We start from the raw sequence: 19,871 nt of genomic DNA, 5'->3' as shown, positions 1-19,871 counted from the left end.
TAGAGCGAGAATATATGTATTTTATAGGTAATAAGTTACTTAACATATTCCTTCTGGAAGGACATACAAAAAGTCACACCGTTAGGGTTTAAGTTTAGGCAAATAATGTCAAATTAATACAAAAGTCAAATAATTGTTGAGTCGTCCGTGACAACAAAAATACCCATCTCCTTCTGGAAGGACATACAGTAGTAGTTCGCTAGTAATGAAACGAGAGTGACTCTCGCGCTTGAGAATTGAGATAAGAGTACGATTTGGACTGGTGGGCATCGTGGGCCTTTGCATATGGATTGAAGCATGCACGTGGTTGATAGAAGTGGGTTCTTGTGGACCTGTGGATCTTGATCAAGATATATTCTGTGAAAAAGCCATGGATGTTTAACACGTGAAGAATGTACTACTAAGCCTATAGTTTTCTTTCTTCAGTTCAGAGTTGCTCAGAAAGTGCTTCTGGAATTCAAAAGCCATTGGCTCTGTAACTATGAACATAATAAACTGGGTTAATTAATATAAAGATGAATTATTTCCACTCTATAAATTCAAAGAATAACTATATGGTTACAACGTGTGTACGTGAGATAATTCTTTGTACCCAAGATACAATAAGGAATGATGCATGGTAATTAGGATGGCCGCACAAAAATCTGGTCCATCCATAACCGGAATTTGGTAAAGCATTGGAAACTAAAACTGTCCAAAGCTCGTCTCCGGTGAAAAAATAAATGAAGAATTTAATTTAATTTTAATTAGCCAGCTTAATTTAGCTAATTAATTGATTAAATTAAAGTGTTGTGTATTGTAGTAAAAACTTGGGTCCTTTAGAAATTCCATAGGAACGACTCCTGAGCTAAATTCTCCTCGGCGTAATCAACGGCTGGCGTTTGAGGTGCCGGACTGAAAAACTGACCGTTAAGATCGTCAAAACCCGGGAACAATCCATACTCCGTCGCGTAGTTACCCGACCCGAACGTTCTAAACAAGTCCGAAAACGACTCGTCGTTTTGGTTCAGCGTCACGCTAAAGTCACTAGCGGCACTGTCCATGACGAGGGTCCCACTCCCCTCCGAGACAGACGGGGACTCCGTCTGCTGCTCCGACATGGAAAGATCGGAGTGGCTCCTGGGGACCTGCGGCGGCGGAGGGTTCTCCTCGTTATTGGCGAACCTGGCGGCCTCGGCCTGGATCTCGGCGGGGGAGAGGGAGCGGCCGCCGGAGATGTCTGGAGGGTTGTCGGGGAAGTTGAACTTGGCGGTGCGGCCGCGGAGGCAGAACAGAGCCGCGTCGAAGGCACGCGCCGCTTTCTCGGGGGTGTCGTAGGAGCCCAACCAGATGCGTTCGCGGCTGTTGGGTAGGCGGATCTCGGAGACCCATTTGCCCCACTTGCGCTTCCGAACACCTTTGTACTTGGCGTCGCTTCGCTCCGATGGCTTCCCGATCGTCTGCTTCACCATAAATTGTGCTGAGTTACTGACTTTGTTTGAGGACGTAAAGAAGAGTTTTGTTTAATTTGTTGGGTGTGTGATCTGAGTTAGGCTTTTGGTGTTTGCGGCTCTGAGGTATATATATGTGCGTGTTTCAGTGTTTTTAGGTAGCTCGGGACTGTGGAGGGTCAACACTGTGTAGGCGCGTAAGAGAAGTCGGGTCTCGGAGGACACGTGGCGAGTCGAGGGAAGCTAGGAATTGTGATTACGCGGGGAGGGAGGGAGATGGACTTGGGAGAGTGACTCTAAATTTGGAACCACGTGTATGTTATATTTTTCCTCATGCTTCAATGTTCAATTTGGTGGGGAAGCCTTTTTTTTCCTTTTTTTTTTTGTCCTGAACTAATTTGAACTCTAAAAGGGATTGAATTGTCTATTTCAATTGGGAAATGAGCAGCAACTTGCACCTTTTGGTCCTTTTCAATCAAACTATCCGAAGTGTGTGGCATTGCTTGTGTTTGATCTAAGATGATTCATATATAGGTTCAATTTTAGGTGTGGAAACAATTTCTAGTTCTTTTTTTAGACCAGATATATATATATATATATATATATATATATATATGTATAGATTATGTATTGAATCCACCTAGGAAAAGACTGAACATGAATATGTTCAATGTACATGTACCTATGCATGTTTAACCATTTTTCATGCAATAAACAAGGCAAAACTAGTGACATCGGCAAAATAAGTAACATCACCAAAAATAGAGTGATGAGAAGTTAATGTCAAGTCTCAATGACATGTTCTAATGATGAGGAAGCATCAAAATGCTTAGCATGGTAGCGAGTAATGAAAAGTTATCTATGAGAGCCTATTTGGTAGACCAAGGATCGAAGCAGCAATTATAAGGATTTTTATGCCTAATTTGATAGCTTTAAAGATGCAGAATTTTCAGTGAATTTTACACAAGAAATGAAAGAAAAGCAAAACATGGAGTGGAAAGATGAACAAAGCCAATAGGATGGCAAGTGAGGCCGATTGAGAATTACATCTCAATAAAAAGACTAAAAAAATGTCATCGACTTTCGAAATAGTTTCTCATTAGGAGAAAATATTCTAGATACAATGAGAAGCGTCTCAATATCTTAAAGTTGGTTTAGATATATAGTTACTTCTTCAATATAAGAGAAAATTATATACAGAACGAGAAACATCTCTATTTTAAAGTTGGGTTAGATATTCTCCGCTATTTCAAGTGCTTAACTTGAGTATCTAATTTCATTCTCAAAAAAAACTCGAGCATCTAATTAAATAATTCAAGACTAATTGACCATGTATCACATAAAACGTACTCCACTCATTGTCGACGTGGAATACTCTTATTATAAATTGCCACAGCTAATTAAACAAAGAAAATGACATTCGCTTCACACCAAATAATATCATAACATCCAGAGCATATGAAATAGTTTATCCGAGAAAACAAAAGACATGCCTGTACATCACAAATTATAAACGAAAAGTAATGAAGTAAAGTATACTAGGAACAAATTGCCAAAAGAAAACAAAGTATACTAAGAACAAGGATTCTGCAAGTCCCCGGCCACTAAGAAACCAAATAGATCGATTTTTAATGTAACTACGTTAGAAAGGCTGCAGGCATTATTAAAACACAATATATATTATGCAAGACATTAGACATGTGTTTCTTACTTCCCATACTATAAACAAATGCTATGTTGAAGTCCAAAACCGTGATCTAAGACCATATCTTCCATCACCTGTGGTTAGCTACTTAGCTTAGCTGCTTCCAGTGAGATACCACATTCTTTTTCACCCAGAAATGCACGCATGGCAATTCAAATTCAAAAACGTCGTGGACCGAGCACTGTCAACAGTCAACTCGATCATCTACTTCCTACGTAGAAATTACTGGAAAAGCCAGTATGCAAATGGTTTTTCCTGATGCTAATTAATTCATATTTTAGTTAAGTTGATAATTTTTTTTCAAGTCATAATTAACGAGCTAGGTAGCTTTCTGAGCAGCAGCCATGGATGACATATACGCACGCGTCAGCTCAAACATAAGCACGTATACGCAGTAAACACATTACCGATCAAAAAGTGTCAACTCGAAATGATACTGGGTAGAGTCAGCGAAAGAGAACGAAGAACATCAAACAAATATTCAACTACGCGTCAAGTTAGTACTACAGTGATAACAGCGGGGAATGAATTTGATTGCACCACTCACGCTGACGCAATCTCATGAGATAACAACGATTGAATCATCTACCGGCGGCCTGTCTGATCGGTCCATTACCGTCTGGCCTGTCTAATCCATCTCTTAATCTATTGGCAAATATAAGGGTAATCGATTTGATGAGGGGGAGGAGGATGATGATGATGGCTCGCCCACTTGCTCTATTGGCGTTGCATATCGATCGGTACATAGATGATTAATCTGCAGACACCGGATAATGCAATCTCCATGATAATAGTGTGAGCACAGCATGAGAGTAAATCCTGCAACAAATAACACACAACGGCGTCTGTCCAATAATGGCACTGTCAAGTCCCACTGTTTCCAAACTCTATTGCTGACTTAGCTGTAGGAGTAAAATTTGGAGATGTCACTATACCCGCGGAAAGTGTTGTCGAATACACCCACAGCAATAGGCAGCTCAGCGGAGACGGCCGCCTTGACCACCTGGAAGAACTTTTCGAAGATTGTTGGATGTTGAGTTTCTGGGACACCCATGCTCGACAGAGTGTCCTTGATAATATGTGTGCAATCAAAATGCATGCTTGTGCTTGATGCAAGAGAAATCTAGCCAAATATCTGTTTCAGCTACTATGGTGTTGCTTTCATAAATAATTGGATCAGCCGGCGACTTGCGTGCTCTGTAAAAATTTAATATGATTATAAGAGATCGTCTTTTCCCAGCTGGCTGCCCATGCAGAGGGGTTCGGGTACCTGAAGTACATCGACCTCGTAAAAATATATCACCACAGGCATGCTTGCTCTCAAACTAATTAGTGAGACTGAATATGGGAAGGCCTTGTACAAATGTGGAGGCTAACTTATATATAAATAGTTCAGGAACCCTAATATAAACTCAACTAGGAGGAGGAGTACTTTTTTCTTTTTCTTTGGCAGGAAAAACACTTCCCCATGGCGCTATAATAATCTATCTACCATACAAGCTAGATCAGGGATCTGCTGGGGGATCGGAAGACCATGTTTCCAAAATTCTCTAGGGTCTTAACAAAACCTTAGACCGAACCAGTCCATGATTGGATGACAAAATATAAAGGAGTGTTATATATGAATAGGTGTCTTCATTATCTCAAAACTCGCTTGCAACGTCCAAATTAGGGTTTTCTCTTCCGCACTCTAATCTAGAATCTTAATTTCTTGCAATTTGCAAACAATATCAAGATATCAAGAGTAGCAAGTCTAATTTGGAATGTGACCATCAAAATTAACAAAAGGTTATTTCCTTATTATATTACTACAACAATGTAAAGTGTCCTATATCTCATATAGAAGCAAACAATTTGAGTGTGACAATGGATCACTTCCATTAAACAGAGGACAAATCTAGGGTGAAAGCATAAACTAGTTCGTGAGATATATCTTTCATACGTTTGATACCTCCCATATCATAACAATCAAATGGTATTTAGTAATTAGTATATACATATACGAGGAATGTTAGTAATTTTCTCTTTATAACATCTTTTAAATTTTAGCTAAAATATATAGTTAAATAATTTCATGACTAAAACCGTTCAATCTTTAGATTGGGGTTGAGAGATCATTTTTGCAAAAAAGAAAAAAATGGTAATTTAGTCATCGAAAACAATTTGGATCGAAATTGCTTTAGGTATCAAAAACATTGGAGAGGATTGTATGCACCGACATTTGCACTGTCGGTTATTTTAATCTCTAAAAAAATAACAGTCACTCATCTAATCCACTCATTTATATATTTTAATATAAAAAAAATTACATCCATTCATATTACAAGTACCCATTCACTGATGGTGCATGGAATACACTTCCCGAAAACATAAATTGCTTTATGATTTTAGCTAACACATGAAAAAAGTTAGAAAGAAAAGTCACTATTTCATCATATTTACGTAGATTCACTACTTCACCAAGTCAATATTGCACGCATGGCAATGACATGCAATTCTAAGTACGTCGTGAACTAAAAGGTGGGCAAGTAGTCAATACATCCATCGATGGAGACATTAATCGCTGGAAAGCATGCATGAAAATGGTAATTTTTCTCGTTTAATGCTAATTCAAACTTTAATTCATTAATATTTTTCCAAGTCATAATTAACGAGTTAAACGGAGCTTTTTGAATATTTGATAGCTTTATATGCAACTAGGGGAGAGAATGGCGGTGCGGCTGACCAATCAACCCCCAATAAGGGGTCTTTTGGGTATTATGCTTTTAAAAAGAAGGGGCAGTTTTGAAAATAAGGAAAAAAATTCTGATATCTAATTGGCTGCCCTATATCCACGTGGTGCGGAAGCCCCTACCTAAGAATTTCCCATGCTGCTATTGACTTGTTGAATAGCAGCCATACATATGTGCATGCGTCAGCTCAAAGCGCAGAAGTAGACAAAACACTCCCCATCGAAAATTGTCAACTCGCAATGATCAAACTCCCTGGGTAGAGTCAATCCAAGAGAACGAAGAACATCAACAAATATTTCAAAAACGCGTCCAGGCAAAGCACACTAGCGACGGTCGTCGCCGTCGAGATTTGAATATTAGATCACCCACGCTGACGCAAATTTGTGAGATAACTTACATTGCGTCATCCACCGGTCCTCGGTATATCTCATCGGTCTAGTCTCCTCTCTCATTAGCAAGTTACTGGTTCTTCTGCCCGACCCGAGGACCCGGATAACAGCATGGATGCTCGACCAAAACATAATAGAGAAGCCAGCCCCTAATACTCTTCATTGCTATCAAACCTCTAATTTTACCCTGCCCCTTTTTTTTCTTTGCCTACACAAATTCCAATCCAAACCACCTGCAGCGCTGTCGATCTCGAACAACTCGAATATTTGGTAATTCAAAACCGCCAAGTTCAAGTCAGGGGCAGACCCGTCATTCGGTCTGACGGAATCTGGACCCCCCTCAGCTTTTTAGCAGATATATAATATTTTATGTCTATTATTAATTAAATTATTGATTTATGTGTATGTGCAACGGCGGCTGGACCCCCTTCTAAATTGAATTATACACATAAATATATAATATTCTAACCCCCACCTCCCCTACTCTCTAACCCACGTGATTGTCACTTTGTCAGATTAAAAATAAAATATTAATATTCATATAATTAGGAATTTAGGATAAGAGAAAAAAGTCAAAACAGAAATTAATAAATATTCATATATCATTAAGATTTCGACAGTTTTTATTCTATATATTGGAGTTGGCGGTTTGTAAATTCTGTAACATAATTTTTTTCTCTCTCGCACAGGGCAAAGCAAAAAGGTCCGATGCCTTTATTTATTTTTTGTTATATTATATTTTTTTCCATTCTTTCATTTTGCTTTGTTAGATTGATTTTAATTTTTTTTTTTGGCTTATTTTTTCACGATTGATTTTGTTGAATACTCATTGTTTATATCTAATTTTTTTTCTTTTGATTTGTAAGTCATCCACACAAAAGACACTTGATATATGGTTTACTAAAGCAAAACGCCCGAAAACTCTGAATTTAGTGCTACCTTACTACAATCTGATGTTAAGACTCAAGATTTTTAAATTATTTTTATACTATTGTTTTTTTTTTTTTTTGACTTTCAACTTACGTTATGTCTGGACCCCCCTTAAGATCAAATTCTGGTTCCGCCACTGGTTCAAGTCATTACCGAGGACCCGCATACAGCATCATGACAAACATAGAATCATTCAAAGTGTGTAAATGAAAGTTACTAAGTTAGGAATGAGTAGTAAATTAGTAACACAGACATATATATAAAGTTAGTTCGACAAATGATTGTAAACCAACCACGGAAAAAATGACTGTGAATTAAATCACTCGAATTTTCTGATATTATCATTATTATTATTCTTATTAATTATTATTGTTATTATTTTTTTGCAAAAGGTAAAATCAATAGCAAGTTCTCCGTGAATTGAGGCGTATTAGCTTAAGACACTTAGAAAGCTGCTTCATTAATTATGAGATCTATGAGATAAATTTCTTTTTTCTTTCTCATTTTCACCCCAAATTTCCCTACGCCCAATTAGTTAAAAACTTCTCAGAATGTAAATGTAAGTATCTAGGTGAAGAAGCGTACAACTAGTTTCTCTTGTCTCCAATAGGGAGTGTATTCCATGCACCGTCAGTGCATGGGTATTTGCAATATGAATGGATGTAAATTTTTTGATATTAAAATATATAAAAGAGTGGATTAGATGAGTGGCTGTTATTTTTTTAGAGATTAAAATAACCTACAGTGCACTTGCACTGTCGGTGCATACAATCCTTTCCAGTCTCCAATAAGAAGGAGATCTCCTATCTTTATTACTACCAATCTATTTCATCCCAAAACCATGGTCTCTATCATGTTTTGGTTTGCCAAGCAAATAAGACAGAATAATAAAATTAATTACAATTCATTATCATGTGGTTTGCCAAGCACATGATAACATCCCAAAATGCATGTTGAAAGAAATGAAACTTGTGTCCATAAAACACACTTTTATACACGATATATTGGATATTATTTTATGCACCAATAGTACAAATGACCCAACACTTAGAAGATTATCTCAATTCTTGATATTTATAATTAATATTTTTATTAATAATCTAAGAGTGTATTTAATATAATCTAATCATCCATTTATGTCAGTGCAAGCTAGTGCACGTCGATGCACTAAATCCTCCCCCACGATATATATAATCATTGATTATGTATTTATTACTTTTCATTTTGTCAAGAATGTCTCAAAATCATCTATAAAAATAGGGGGTCTCTAATGAAAATTTTACAATAAGCACCAAGTAAGGACTTTCAAATAAACAGTTAGATAAATGTCATATATTGTAGTTGATTTTTTTGAAAAAAAAAAAATTAATTTCAAAAAAATCAACGTACAAATCATCTATTAAAATAGTGGGTCTCTAGAAGACTCTCTCGTTCATCTACTTCCTACGTAGAAATTACTGGAAAAGCTAGCATGCAAATGTTTTTCTTGATGCTAATTCATATTTTAGCTAAGCTGATAATTAATTTTTCCAAGTCATATTTAACGAGCTAGGTAGTTTTATAAGCAGCAGCCATGGATGACATATATGCATGCGTCAGCTCAAACTTGACAAAACATTCCCGATCAAGTGTCAACTCGAAATGATATACTAGAGTCAGCGAAAGAGAACGAAGAACATCAAACAAATATTCAACTACGCGTGCGTCAAGTTAGTACTACAGTGATAACCGCGGGGAATGAATTAGATTGCATCACCCACGCTGACACAATCTCAAGAGATAACAACGACGACACAATCTCAAGAGATAACAACGATTGCGTCATCTACCGGCGGCCTTTTTGATTGGTCCATTACCGTCCGGCCAGTCCAATACATCTCTTAATAATCTCATGGCAAATATTAGGGTAACCGATTTGATGAGGAGGAGGAGGATGATGATGAAGGCTAGCCACCTGCTCTATTGGCATTGCATATCGGCACATGGGACATAGATGATTGATCTGCAATCACCGGACAATGCAATCTCCATGATATATAATAGCTTGGTTAGAATTTTTGACTTTGATACCACTATTGGAATTTAGTGCGGAAGCTGGAAGTTGGGAGAAAATGTTATTAGAACAACTATGCTAGGAGGATATGATTTGGAGAAAAAGCAATATTGAAATAGAGGAGGGAATGATTGCAATACTTTGAAACTTTCAATTGTATTGCTTAACTTGCTTCTTGTTCTTTTCATTCCTTGATTGCTTGATTACATTACATATTTATAGACCTTAATGGATCATTCTAGACCTTGATAGACTTGTTAGATTCTTCTAGATCTTAATTACACTTGCAAAATTCATCTAGAGCCTTACCATTCTTTTATGATAGTTCTAGAGACTTCCTATACTTATACTTATGATAAGTCTAGAAACTTCTTGCACTAGCTATCATGATCATACTAGATCATATTCTAGATTATCTAGCAACTCTTAAACTTCTCTTCATTGCTCTAGACTTCTCTAAATTGATATAGATTATCGTAAATGTTTCAATGTGCATTAACTTTCAAAAGTTTGAACACGGCATGAGAGTAAACTAAAAGGATCATGCTCCTCTAAAGTGAGAAACCTGTAAATTTAATTCAATTTCATAAAATCTGGACTCTCTGTCTAATCTAAGGGTTATGAAAACTGACACATCACTCTTTCATCAATTTTTTTGTTTTTTTAGTCTAAACCACAATTAACTCTTATGCTAACTATCGTTAACTCCAGCAAAAAAAAAAGGTTGTACCTGATACACCTAAAATAGGCGTAATAATTTAACCCTGCAATCACAAATATTAGTCAATTGTAATATAGGAAAGAAGGGGTCTCCCGCAGAGGTGTGCTTAATATGCAAATCTAGACTCGAAAACAGACAAAACACTAAAACTGACCTCTAATAAAGACGAAATAAAAAACCCTATCTATACTCAACGAAAAATTATGAAAATTTACAGACACGAACTAGACATGCTAAGAACGACTCACACAAAATTTCAGGGGAATTAGAGTTGATTTACTATACTAAATAAATAAAACAAAAAAGAGAACAGAAAGTGACGAAAATAAAGAATTGTTTTTGGTTTTTTTGAAACAAATGAGATTAACAATAGCTAGGAACAACCATACACCACTTGACCATGTTTCACCTAAGATTTGCTAACCTATATGCTTCTTTTCAATTGAATGTCTTTACTCAAGCTAAGCCAATGATGTGTTGAACTTAACCTATTAACATTTCATACTTGATATGTTAAGTGCATGATGTATGCATCCTAACCTAGCTTCTAACATGGAACCTAGAGTGATGTTCTCGCACAGCTCTCAAGTCAAAAGTCATTAAGAACAAAAAGATTGTGAGTAAAGCTAGGCAATTTCGGTATTGATGTTATCCTAATCTACCTAGATGCTAAATCATATGAATGGGGCTCAGATCACTCATGTGCTACTCTAGATAACATACTTGACATGATGATCTAAACACGAAATCATAGCTATAAAATCCTAGCATGCTTACTACGTTTGCAACCATAATAAACAAAACCAGAATTTATCAATGAGAAACCAATGAATTAACAAACATTCAATATCCAAGAAACTATAAAATTAACGCCAAAATCTTAGTTTACACATGTCTAGGGCTTAGGCAGCCCCTAACTATCAAAAACTATTAGCAATACATAAAAGAAATAAAATAAAACATAAAAAGAGATGGAGGAATGGCGGCGATGGACTGATGTTGTGCGTCCAAAGATGTCTACAATGATGCCCTAGACTCCTTTTTATATAGTTATTGTGTCAAGACTTGTTCTCCTCCAAGAACTAAGGAATTTGATCTCTAATTAAAGAAGGACTTTTAATTCTTCTTCCCTTATAGCTCTAGAAGACAATTTTTCCTTGTTTGGACTCAGATTCACGTGCATCCTGACCTCCTTGTACTAAATCGGTCATAACTTCTTCTAGAGAAATCATATTCATGAACCGTAAAAAGCTTTGGAAACTAGACATCTGAGGCTTTCCATAAATATAAAGATCATTATCTGGATCATCATGAGCTGCTCTCAGTACTCTGTCGAAGTTAACTGATCTGCACAGACAGATTTGCTGGTTTTGGCTTTCAATCCCTCTTTTGCTTCTTTTCTTCTTCTTTGCTCTAAAATACCTACAAAACATATAAACAAAGTAAATAACTAGAAAATATCAAGAACTAACAATGAAAATATAAAGGAATTTGATATAAATAATGTACAATTACGCTGCTATCAAATATCCCCACACTTAGACTTTGCTAGTCCCTAGCAAACAAAAGAAACTAAACTAAACCAAACCAAGGACACGGACCTAATGTCTTCCAAACATCCTAAAGAACATATAATGCCCACACATATGGTCAACAAGAATCAACAATCATATATTAAATCACAACTTCACTTAAAAGATAATTTATTTTGATAACCATTATGCTCAAAATTTAATGCAAGGATAATCAAACCAATGCAACAAAAGAAACCCAACCTCCTCATGGGTCGAACAAGTGTCAACTCAATTTCTCACAAGGATGCACTGAATTTCTTTTCTCTCATGATTTTCTGACTATAGCATAAGCTTATATTTTCACTCAAGTTATATGTGAGAGGAATGATATATAAAGGCAAACAAATTGCTCACATATGATAACAAGAAAGAAAAGCTTTTTCTGAAAATATTTTTCAAATAAGGATCTCATGAAAGACACCAACTACTTGCACAAATGGACCTAAACCATATGCTCACTCCCACACACAAATCTCCACAGATCAATCGTCGTCTCCAATGATCATATAGGTCTTCGATTAAGGTTGTAATGGGGCCATGGGTGTAGTTTTAAAGAAAGAAAGGATAGGAAATAACAAAGACTCTAAAAACCTAGTGAAGCATGTAGTGAAGTAAGAGATAAAATCTTTGAAGTCCTCAAGGAATAACGTCTAAAACATTTGTGAAGTAGGACAAAGACCATATTCTTCATGTTAGGCCTTCACTTCTAAACAAACTCCTTTTTTCACTTAGGGAATCATATCCGAACTTTGTATTTTTTATTTTTTTTAATGCCGAATACTTGCATCTTCTTCTTCTTCTTCTTTTTTTTCTTGTTCTTGTTCTCTTTTTCTTTTTCTTTTATCGCGGCAATATATCTTTTTTCTTTTCTTTGGATCATGAATATGATTCCCCCACACTTGCTCTTTACAACAATCACCTTGAAAGAAAACATCTCATGAATGTAGCTCCATTAAATCTTTAGAATAAGGGTAAAGGAAAAACTATACTAGGCTCAAGGTTAAGGATTATGTGGGTGATGAAAGAAAATGCTAAATGTAGGCTCGAATGGGTTAACTAGGGGGTTGCACATCTTGTGTGCATAAAAGGGACACAGGTTAATTTGGCTATGGTGGTGATTCCTAGTACCTTCTTCCCTTCAAAGGTTCAAGCTTAAATTGATAAAAGTTTCGATAGGCATAAGAGTGAGTTCTAGTAATCTCTATAGTCCATTAAAGAGCTATGGTAAGTAGTCAATCAAGATGAAAGAATAATGAGATCAACAAATTCCACGCCAAGAAAATAAGATATTTAAACGGTCAGAAAAAATAGCACATATATAGGCTCAAAAGCTCACCAAGGTTCAAATTAAATCTAGCTCATCCTAGCATGCATCAATTGAATTTCAATCGTTACACCAATCTAACTATCAGTGCAAGACAAGTTAAGCATAATAATCATGAAAATCTATTAACAATTACTTGAAATCATGAAGCAATACATGCTTGCAATCATCTTTTGACCATAATATTTGTACGTAAAATTTCATGATCATCATAGAGTTGGAAGAGTTTTTTTTTATATTTATCAAAAACACAAAACTAACAACCTAAAAATAGCAAAAAGTTTCAATTTTCTTCCCCCCACACTTAAACCAAATATTGTCCTCAATGTTTGACAAATAATCACATGCAATGAAAAGATTTAATTATAGAAAGAGAGAGAAAAGAAAACAACAAAATAAAGTATACTTAAGAAAAGTAGAGAATGCTCCCTCTTGTAGACCTCCCAATGCACACGACCTTTGGAGACGAACTAAAGACACCAACCTCAAGGCTAATTAAGCCTTGACTACCTAACATAAGCTCCATGCCAAACATGCTCCAAAGGTACTCCAATAATGCTCAACCTTGTCTCTCGTGCAACGAATTTTCTTCTCATTCCATTGTACTCTATATCTCGTACAACAATCCTTGATCTCGTCTTCATGGGAAATCAAAATTTCAAATCATTTTTCATTGATCATTCTGATCATCCGACCTTGGTAATTGTGTTCAATCAACATAATCGACCAGATCAATCCAATCGGCAAAACGGTTCCTCCTGTTTCAATCCTCTCTCCGAGCAACAAATTCAACAAGTTTTGGCTATTTTGAATCACAAAGGATATGATGATTCTTCTAGTCCTCAATCACATTAAGCTGCCATGGCTGTTAGGAGCAACAAGCCTAATCAGTCCTATTCTTCAGGTTTATCGAAGATCACTTCCCGCAGCTAGATCATTGACAGTGGGGCAACGGATCACATCTCTTCATTACCTCCTGTGTTATTACCTAGTGGAGAGAAGGCTAATATTTTTGCAAAAGGATCATTGCCTCTAAATTCTGTGTATTATCTGCATGATGTATTGTGTGTGCCTACATTCAAAGTTGATCTTTTATCGATCAGTCGTCTGACAAGAGGCTTGAATTGTTCTGTGACATTTTTCCCATACTGGTGTATTTTGCAGGATCTAGTTTCGAAGAGAATGATTGGTTTGGGTAAGCAACGTGACAGTCTCTACTATTTGGTGGCATTAGCAACTAAGAAAACCACGTCCAAACCACATCACTCATCACCCATTCAACCTGCCTGTTACCTCACCATGTCCTCTACCAACCTTTGGCATCGTCGTTTGGGCCATGTTTCAGCTCCTCGTCTAGACTATATTGCTAAATATTTCTTAAATATTTCTCTTAATTCGAATCATGCTTGCGATGTTTGTCCATTAGCAAAGCAGAGTCGTCTTTCTTTTGGTACTAGTTCTATCTCATCTGTTAAACCTTTTGATCTTATTCATTGTGATATTTGGGGTCCTTATAAACATTCTTCTCTTTTTTGTGCCCATTATTTTCTTACTATTGTGGATGATTATTCTCGTTTTACTTGGGTCTTTTTAATGCAACATAAACATGAAACTCAATCTTTAGTAAAACGTTTTTTTTGCTTTTGCATCTACTCAATTCTCATCTTAGATATAAAGTTTTCGCAGTGATAATGGGGCTGAGTTTCTTTCTCTTCAAAATTTTTTCCAAGATAATGGAGTCCTTTTCCAACATTCTTGTGTTTATACGCCCCCAACAAAATGGGGTAGTGGAACGCAAGCATCGCCATATTTTTTAGGTTGCACGCGCTTTTAAATTTCAGGCTAATCTTCCTCCAAAATTTTGGGGAGAAAGTGTACTTACTGCTGTGCATGTTATTAATCGTTTACCCACTCCACTTCTCTCTTTTAAAACACCTTTTGAGCATCTTTATTCCAAACCTCCTTCCTTTCATCACCTTCGTGTTTTTGGTTGTCTAGCCTATGCTACTAATGTCAATATCACACATAAATTTGCTCCTAGAGCCATCAAGTGCATCTTCATCGGTTATCCCATTAGTCAGAAGGCCTATAAACTCTACGATCTCTCTAGTCACAAAGTTTTTGCTAGTCGTGCTGTAGTTTTTCATGAAACTATTTTTCCATATAAGTCTATTGATCTCGAGCCTAATTCCCATCACATTCATCCTTCTGGCCAAATCACAGCTTCAATGTCTGCACCCCAGTCAACCCATACAGCCTAACAACCCACCAGCCCACAACCCAGTCAACCTGCACAGTTTGTTGATTCCATTCCCAATTTTTCCACTGATCCCTCCAGTTCCTCTGCCATCCTGTGCGCGACTCAATCCGAGCGCCACCTCCAAACCACGAACCCAGATATGTCCGCCCAGCTCTGTCGATCTGATAACCTAGAAACAATGAACCCAGATGTGTCCACCCAGCTTCGTCGACCTGACAACCCAGAAACGACGAACCAGCCTTCCACCACGCGCACACCTCCACCTCAATCACTTATTCCACCACCACAACCATCGATTCCTTCACCTGGTTCGCCCCACTTCAATCCGAGTCAATTTGGACCCAATCTGCCTGGTTCGCCTCCGTCACAGATTCATGATTCTGATGCTCCATTCCAGGCGCAACCACCGTCCTCCATTGTACCTCAGCCGGAACCTCAGCCACCCATCCCAAAACCACCGTCGCCCAACCTAGAACCCCAACCTCTCCGTCGCTCTGCCCGATCCACGCTACCTTCTGTTCGACTCTGGGATTACATCTGTTCACATGTCACAACCTTCCCAACCTCGTCATCTTCTTCGTCTCCAAGTTCTGTTAAAATCAAAGGTACACGATATCCATTGTGCAATTATCTTTCCTATCATCGTTATACTCCTTCGCATCGCACTTTTACTGCACAGATTACCCAGGCTATTGAGCCACACACCTATGCCGAATCTGCTCCTTATCCAGAGTGGCAAGCAGCGATGCGTTATGAGTTGCAAGCTTTAGAGGACAATAACACATGGATTCTCACCCCCTTACCGGCTGGAAAGACTCTTATCGGTTGTCGGCGGGTTTACAAGATCAAGCATCGATAAGATGGCTCAATTGAACGGTATAAAGCTCGTTTGGTTGCCAAGGGTTTCACTCAAATGGAGGGTGTCGATTATCATGACACTTTCTCACCTACTGCAAAAATTACTTCTGTTCGATGCTTGTTATCTTTAGCTGCTGCTCAAAATTGGTCCATTCATCAGTTAGATGTCCATAATTCTTTCTTACATAGTGATCTTGATGAGGAAATTTTCATGTCTCCTCCTCCTGGTCTTCGGCGACAGGGGGAGAACTTAGTTTGTCGCCTCAACAAGTCTTTATATGGTTTAAAACAAGCTTCGCGTCAATAGTTTGAAAAATTCTCTAATGCTATTCGATCAACTGGGTATATTCAATCTAAGGCAAATTACTCATTATTCGCTCGAAAATAGGGGAAGTCATTCACTGCTTTATTGATATATGTTGATGATATATTAATCACTGGTAACGACCCCATCACCATTTCTGCTTTAAAGAATTTTCTTAACAACCGATTTCGTATCAAGGATCTTGGTGATTTAAAATATTTCCTTGGTATAGAAGTTTCCGGTTCCAAAAATGAAATCTATATTTCTCGGCGAAAGTATGCATTGGAGATTATCAGTGATGCAGGTCTGTTGGGAGAAGCTCCCATTGATACTCTCATGGAGCGTGGTTTGAAATTGTCAAATAAGGGAGATTTGCTTAAGGATGCTTCACGATACAGGAGATTAGTTGGCAGATTGATATATCTCACCATCTCAAGACCTGATATAACCTACTCAATCCATGTATTGAGCAGGTTTATGCATGAGCCACGCAAACCACATTTGGAGGCAGCTTTGCGAGTCGTTCGCTATCTCAAGAATGCTCCAGGTCAAGGTCTATTTTTTTCTTCATAAAGTGATTTCAGACTTCGTGCTTACTGTGATTCTGATTGGGCTGGTTGTCCCTTGACTCGAAGATCCACTACGGGTTATTGTGTCTTTTTTGGTTCTTCACTAATTTCTTGGAGGTCAAAGAGACAAAAGACAGTTTCACTTTCTTCAGCTGAGGCAGAATATAGAGCAATGACAGGAGCTTGTTGTGAATTGACGTGGCTAAGAAGTCTTCTCAGAGATTTAAATATTCTTCATTCAAAGCTAGCTAGGCAGCTTTGCATATTGCAGCCAATCCTGTCTTTCATGAACGGACCAGACATATAGAGATGGATTGTCACTATATCAGGGACAAGATTCAAGATGGTTCAGTAGCTACAAAGTATGTAAGCTCTTCATATCAGTTAGCTGATGTTTTCACAAAAGCTTTGGGAAAGGAAGTCTTCATTCCTCTGGTTCGCAAGTTGGGAGCTCGAGATATTCACTCTCCAACTTGAGGGGGAGTGTAGGATGTAGAATCGCTGTAAATCTGTATGTAATTATGATTTTATTTAATTAGGATATCCTGTAATTATGGAAAGATTGTTTCCTATTAGAGTTAGACTACTCCTTTGTACTTGTATATATATACCATCATTGTGGGATGAATATAATCATCGAATTAACCTGAATTGAAGTATTATTTTCTACTTGGTATCAAAGCCAAAGCTAAATACCCTATAGCTAATTTTATGTCTAACCATAGGATTTCTGAGTCACATGCACTTGTCGTTGATCAATTATCTACTGTATCTATTCCTAGTAACGTGCAAGATGCATTGACGGATCCAAAATGGACAAAGGCGATGAATGAAGAATTGGAAGCTCGATCTTCAAAAGAATGCAAAATGGGAGCTAGTACCTATGCCGGTTGGAAAGAAGACTGTAGGATGTCGTTGGGTATTTACTGTGAAGCTTAATGCAGATGGAACTATTAATAGATACAAGGCGAGGTTGGTTGCCAAAGGATATACACAACGCTATAGGATTGATTATGAGGAGACTTTTTCACCTATGGCAAAGATTAATACAGTCCGGATTCTAATCTCACTTGCAGCAAACAAAGATTGGCCTTTGCACCAATTTGATGTGAAGAATGCGTTTCTTAATGGGAGTTTGGAGGAAGAAGTGTACATGGATATGCCCCCAGGTGTTAAGAATTACCCAAGTGACGTTGGCAAAGTGTGTAAATTGAAGAAGTCGTTGTATGGCCTGAAGCAGTCTCCAAGAGCTTGGTTTGGAAGATTTTCAAAGTCCATGAAAGTCTTTGGATACAGACAGAGAAATTCTGACATATCTTGTTCATCAAGCGCAAGAATGGTAAGATTACAGCTCTTATTGTGTATGTTGATGACATGATTGTTATAGGGGATGATTCGAAAGAGATAAATGAATTGCAAAAGTATTTGTCAAAGGAGTTTGAAATGAAGGATCTGGAACAACTAAAGTATTTTTTGGGTATTGAAGTTGCAAGGTCTAAGAAGGGGATTTCACTTTCACAGAGGAAATATGTTCTTGATTTACTTGCTGAAACGGGGATGCTGGACTGCAGACCCATTGAGACACCCATTGAGATGAATCACGGACTTGCTATCTATCCTGATCAAGTTCCAACTGATGAAGGAAGGTATCAATGTCTTATAGGAAGGTTGATTTATCTTTCACATACTAGACCTGATATTGCTTATGCTGTGAGTGTTGTTAGTCAATTTATGCATTGTCCTAGTGAAGAACATATGGATGCAGTCTTTCGTATTTTGAGGTACTTGAAGATGGCACCAGGTAAAGGGTTACTATTTCAGAAAAAAGATGAATTGGAAGTTGTTGGATACATAGATGCAGATTGGGCTGGTGATAAAACTGACAGACGTTCTACATCTAGGTACTTCACTTTTGTTGGAGGGAACCTTGTCACTTGGCGTAGCAAAAAGCAGAAAGTTGTTGCCAGATCAAGTGCAGAAGCTGAGTTCCGAGGTATGGCACACGGAGTCTGTGAAATGTTGTGGATTCGTAATGTCTTGAAATACTTGGGTTACAAGCTTAAAAAGCCTATGGATTTGCATTGTGATAATACAGCTGCCATTGAGATTGCACATAATCCAGTTCAGCATGATAAAACAAAGCATGTGGAGGTTGACCGTTATTTTATTAAAGAAAATCTTGACAGAAAGGTTATTCATTTTCCATTTGTAAACTCATATGAGCAATTAGCTGATGTTCTTACTAAAGGAGTGTCCAGAAAGGTATTTGACAGCTCAGTCGACAAGGGGGAGTGTAGAATCGTTGTAAATCTGTATGTAATTAGGATTTTACACTACTACAAAAATTGAATCAGACGACGGCTAAAAACTGTCATCTGATATGGAGGCAAAGCGTCGTCTATCGAGGTGCCATCTGATGAAGATCGATTGTAGGGAATCGTCGTGTGAAGGGCTCGGCAGCATGGCGCGCAGCATGTCGGCAGCATTAGCTGTTGCGTGACTATTCTTCAGACGACATGCGACTTTAGAAACTGTTGTGTGAAGGCAATTCAGAAGTCGCTTTATTTTATGCCCGTTGTGTGACTTTCATTCAGACGACAGTTTTTCAAAGTATCCATTATCTATTACATTCAGACAACAATTTTTATTTTTGGGTCATTGGTCCACATACGACATTTTTTGTGTGGTTATTGTTGTCCTAATATAATGATTCAATGCATTATATTTGCTGGATGTGGAATCAAAAAAGACCAAATTAACTGATCAATATATATATAGAAGAAATTGTTATAATTTACATCATGCACCAAAATGGATTGTGCAAAGTTAATCTTTTATCCCCAAAAGGAGTACATCTAATAGTACTAGTAACTTTATCTTCATATTATGAAACCACATCTTCCTTCTCATTTTTGTTCCTTGTTGCTTGAAATCTTTAGCCTACAGCACAGCATTAAAGCACCGGTCAACATTAGAAAACACATGAAATGTGGCACAAGGGTAATTGTTTTTAAGAGAAGGC

General features: G+C 37.4%; 2 protein-coding genes across 2 annotated transcripts; one reads left to right on the top strand and one right to left on the bottom strand.

Moving 5' to 3' along the window:
- Nucleotides 1-494: 494 nt before the first annotated feature.
- LOC112187893 (ethylene-responsive transcription factor ERF017) lies at nt 495-1,547 on the bottom strand. The gene has a single exon (XM_024326856.2). The coding sequence runs from the start codon at nt 1,449-1,451 to the stop codon at nt 819-821; it is 633 nt and encodes a 210-aa protein (XP_024182624.1). The 5' UTR covers nt 1,452-1,547; the 3' UTR covers nt 495-818.
- Nucleotides 1,548-15,257: 13,710 nt separating this feature from the next.
- Nucleotides 15,258-15,977, top strand: LOC112183617 (vegetative cell wall protein gp1-like). The gene has a single exon (XM_024321988.1). It carries the CDS (start codon nt 15,258-15,260, stop codon nt 15,975-15,977), a length of 720 nt encoding a protein of 239 aa, XP_024177756.1.
- Nucleotides 15,978-19,871: the final 3,894 nt, after the last annotated feature.

The sequence above is a fragment of the Rosa chinensis genome, chromosome 2, assembly GCF_002994745.2.
Source record: "Rosa chinensis cultivar Old Blush chromosome 2, RchiOBHm-V2, whole genome shotgun sequence".
Taxonomy (NCBI): domain Eukaryota; kingdom Viridiplantae; phylum Streptophyta; class Magnoliopsida; order Rosales; family Rosaceae; genus Rosa; species Rosa chinensis.
The sequence above is the reverse complement of the archived record's forward strand: the minus strand, read 5'-3'. Positions and strand labels throughout refer to the sequence as shown.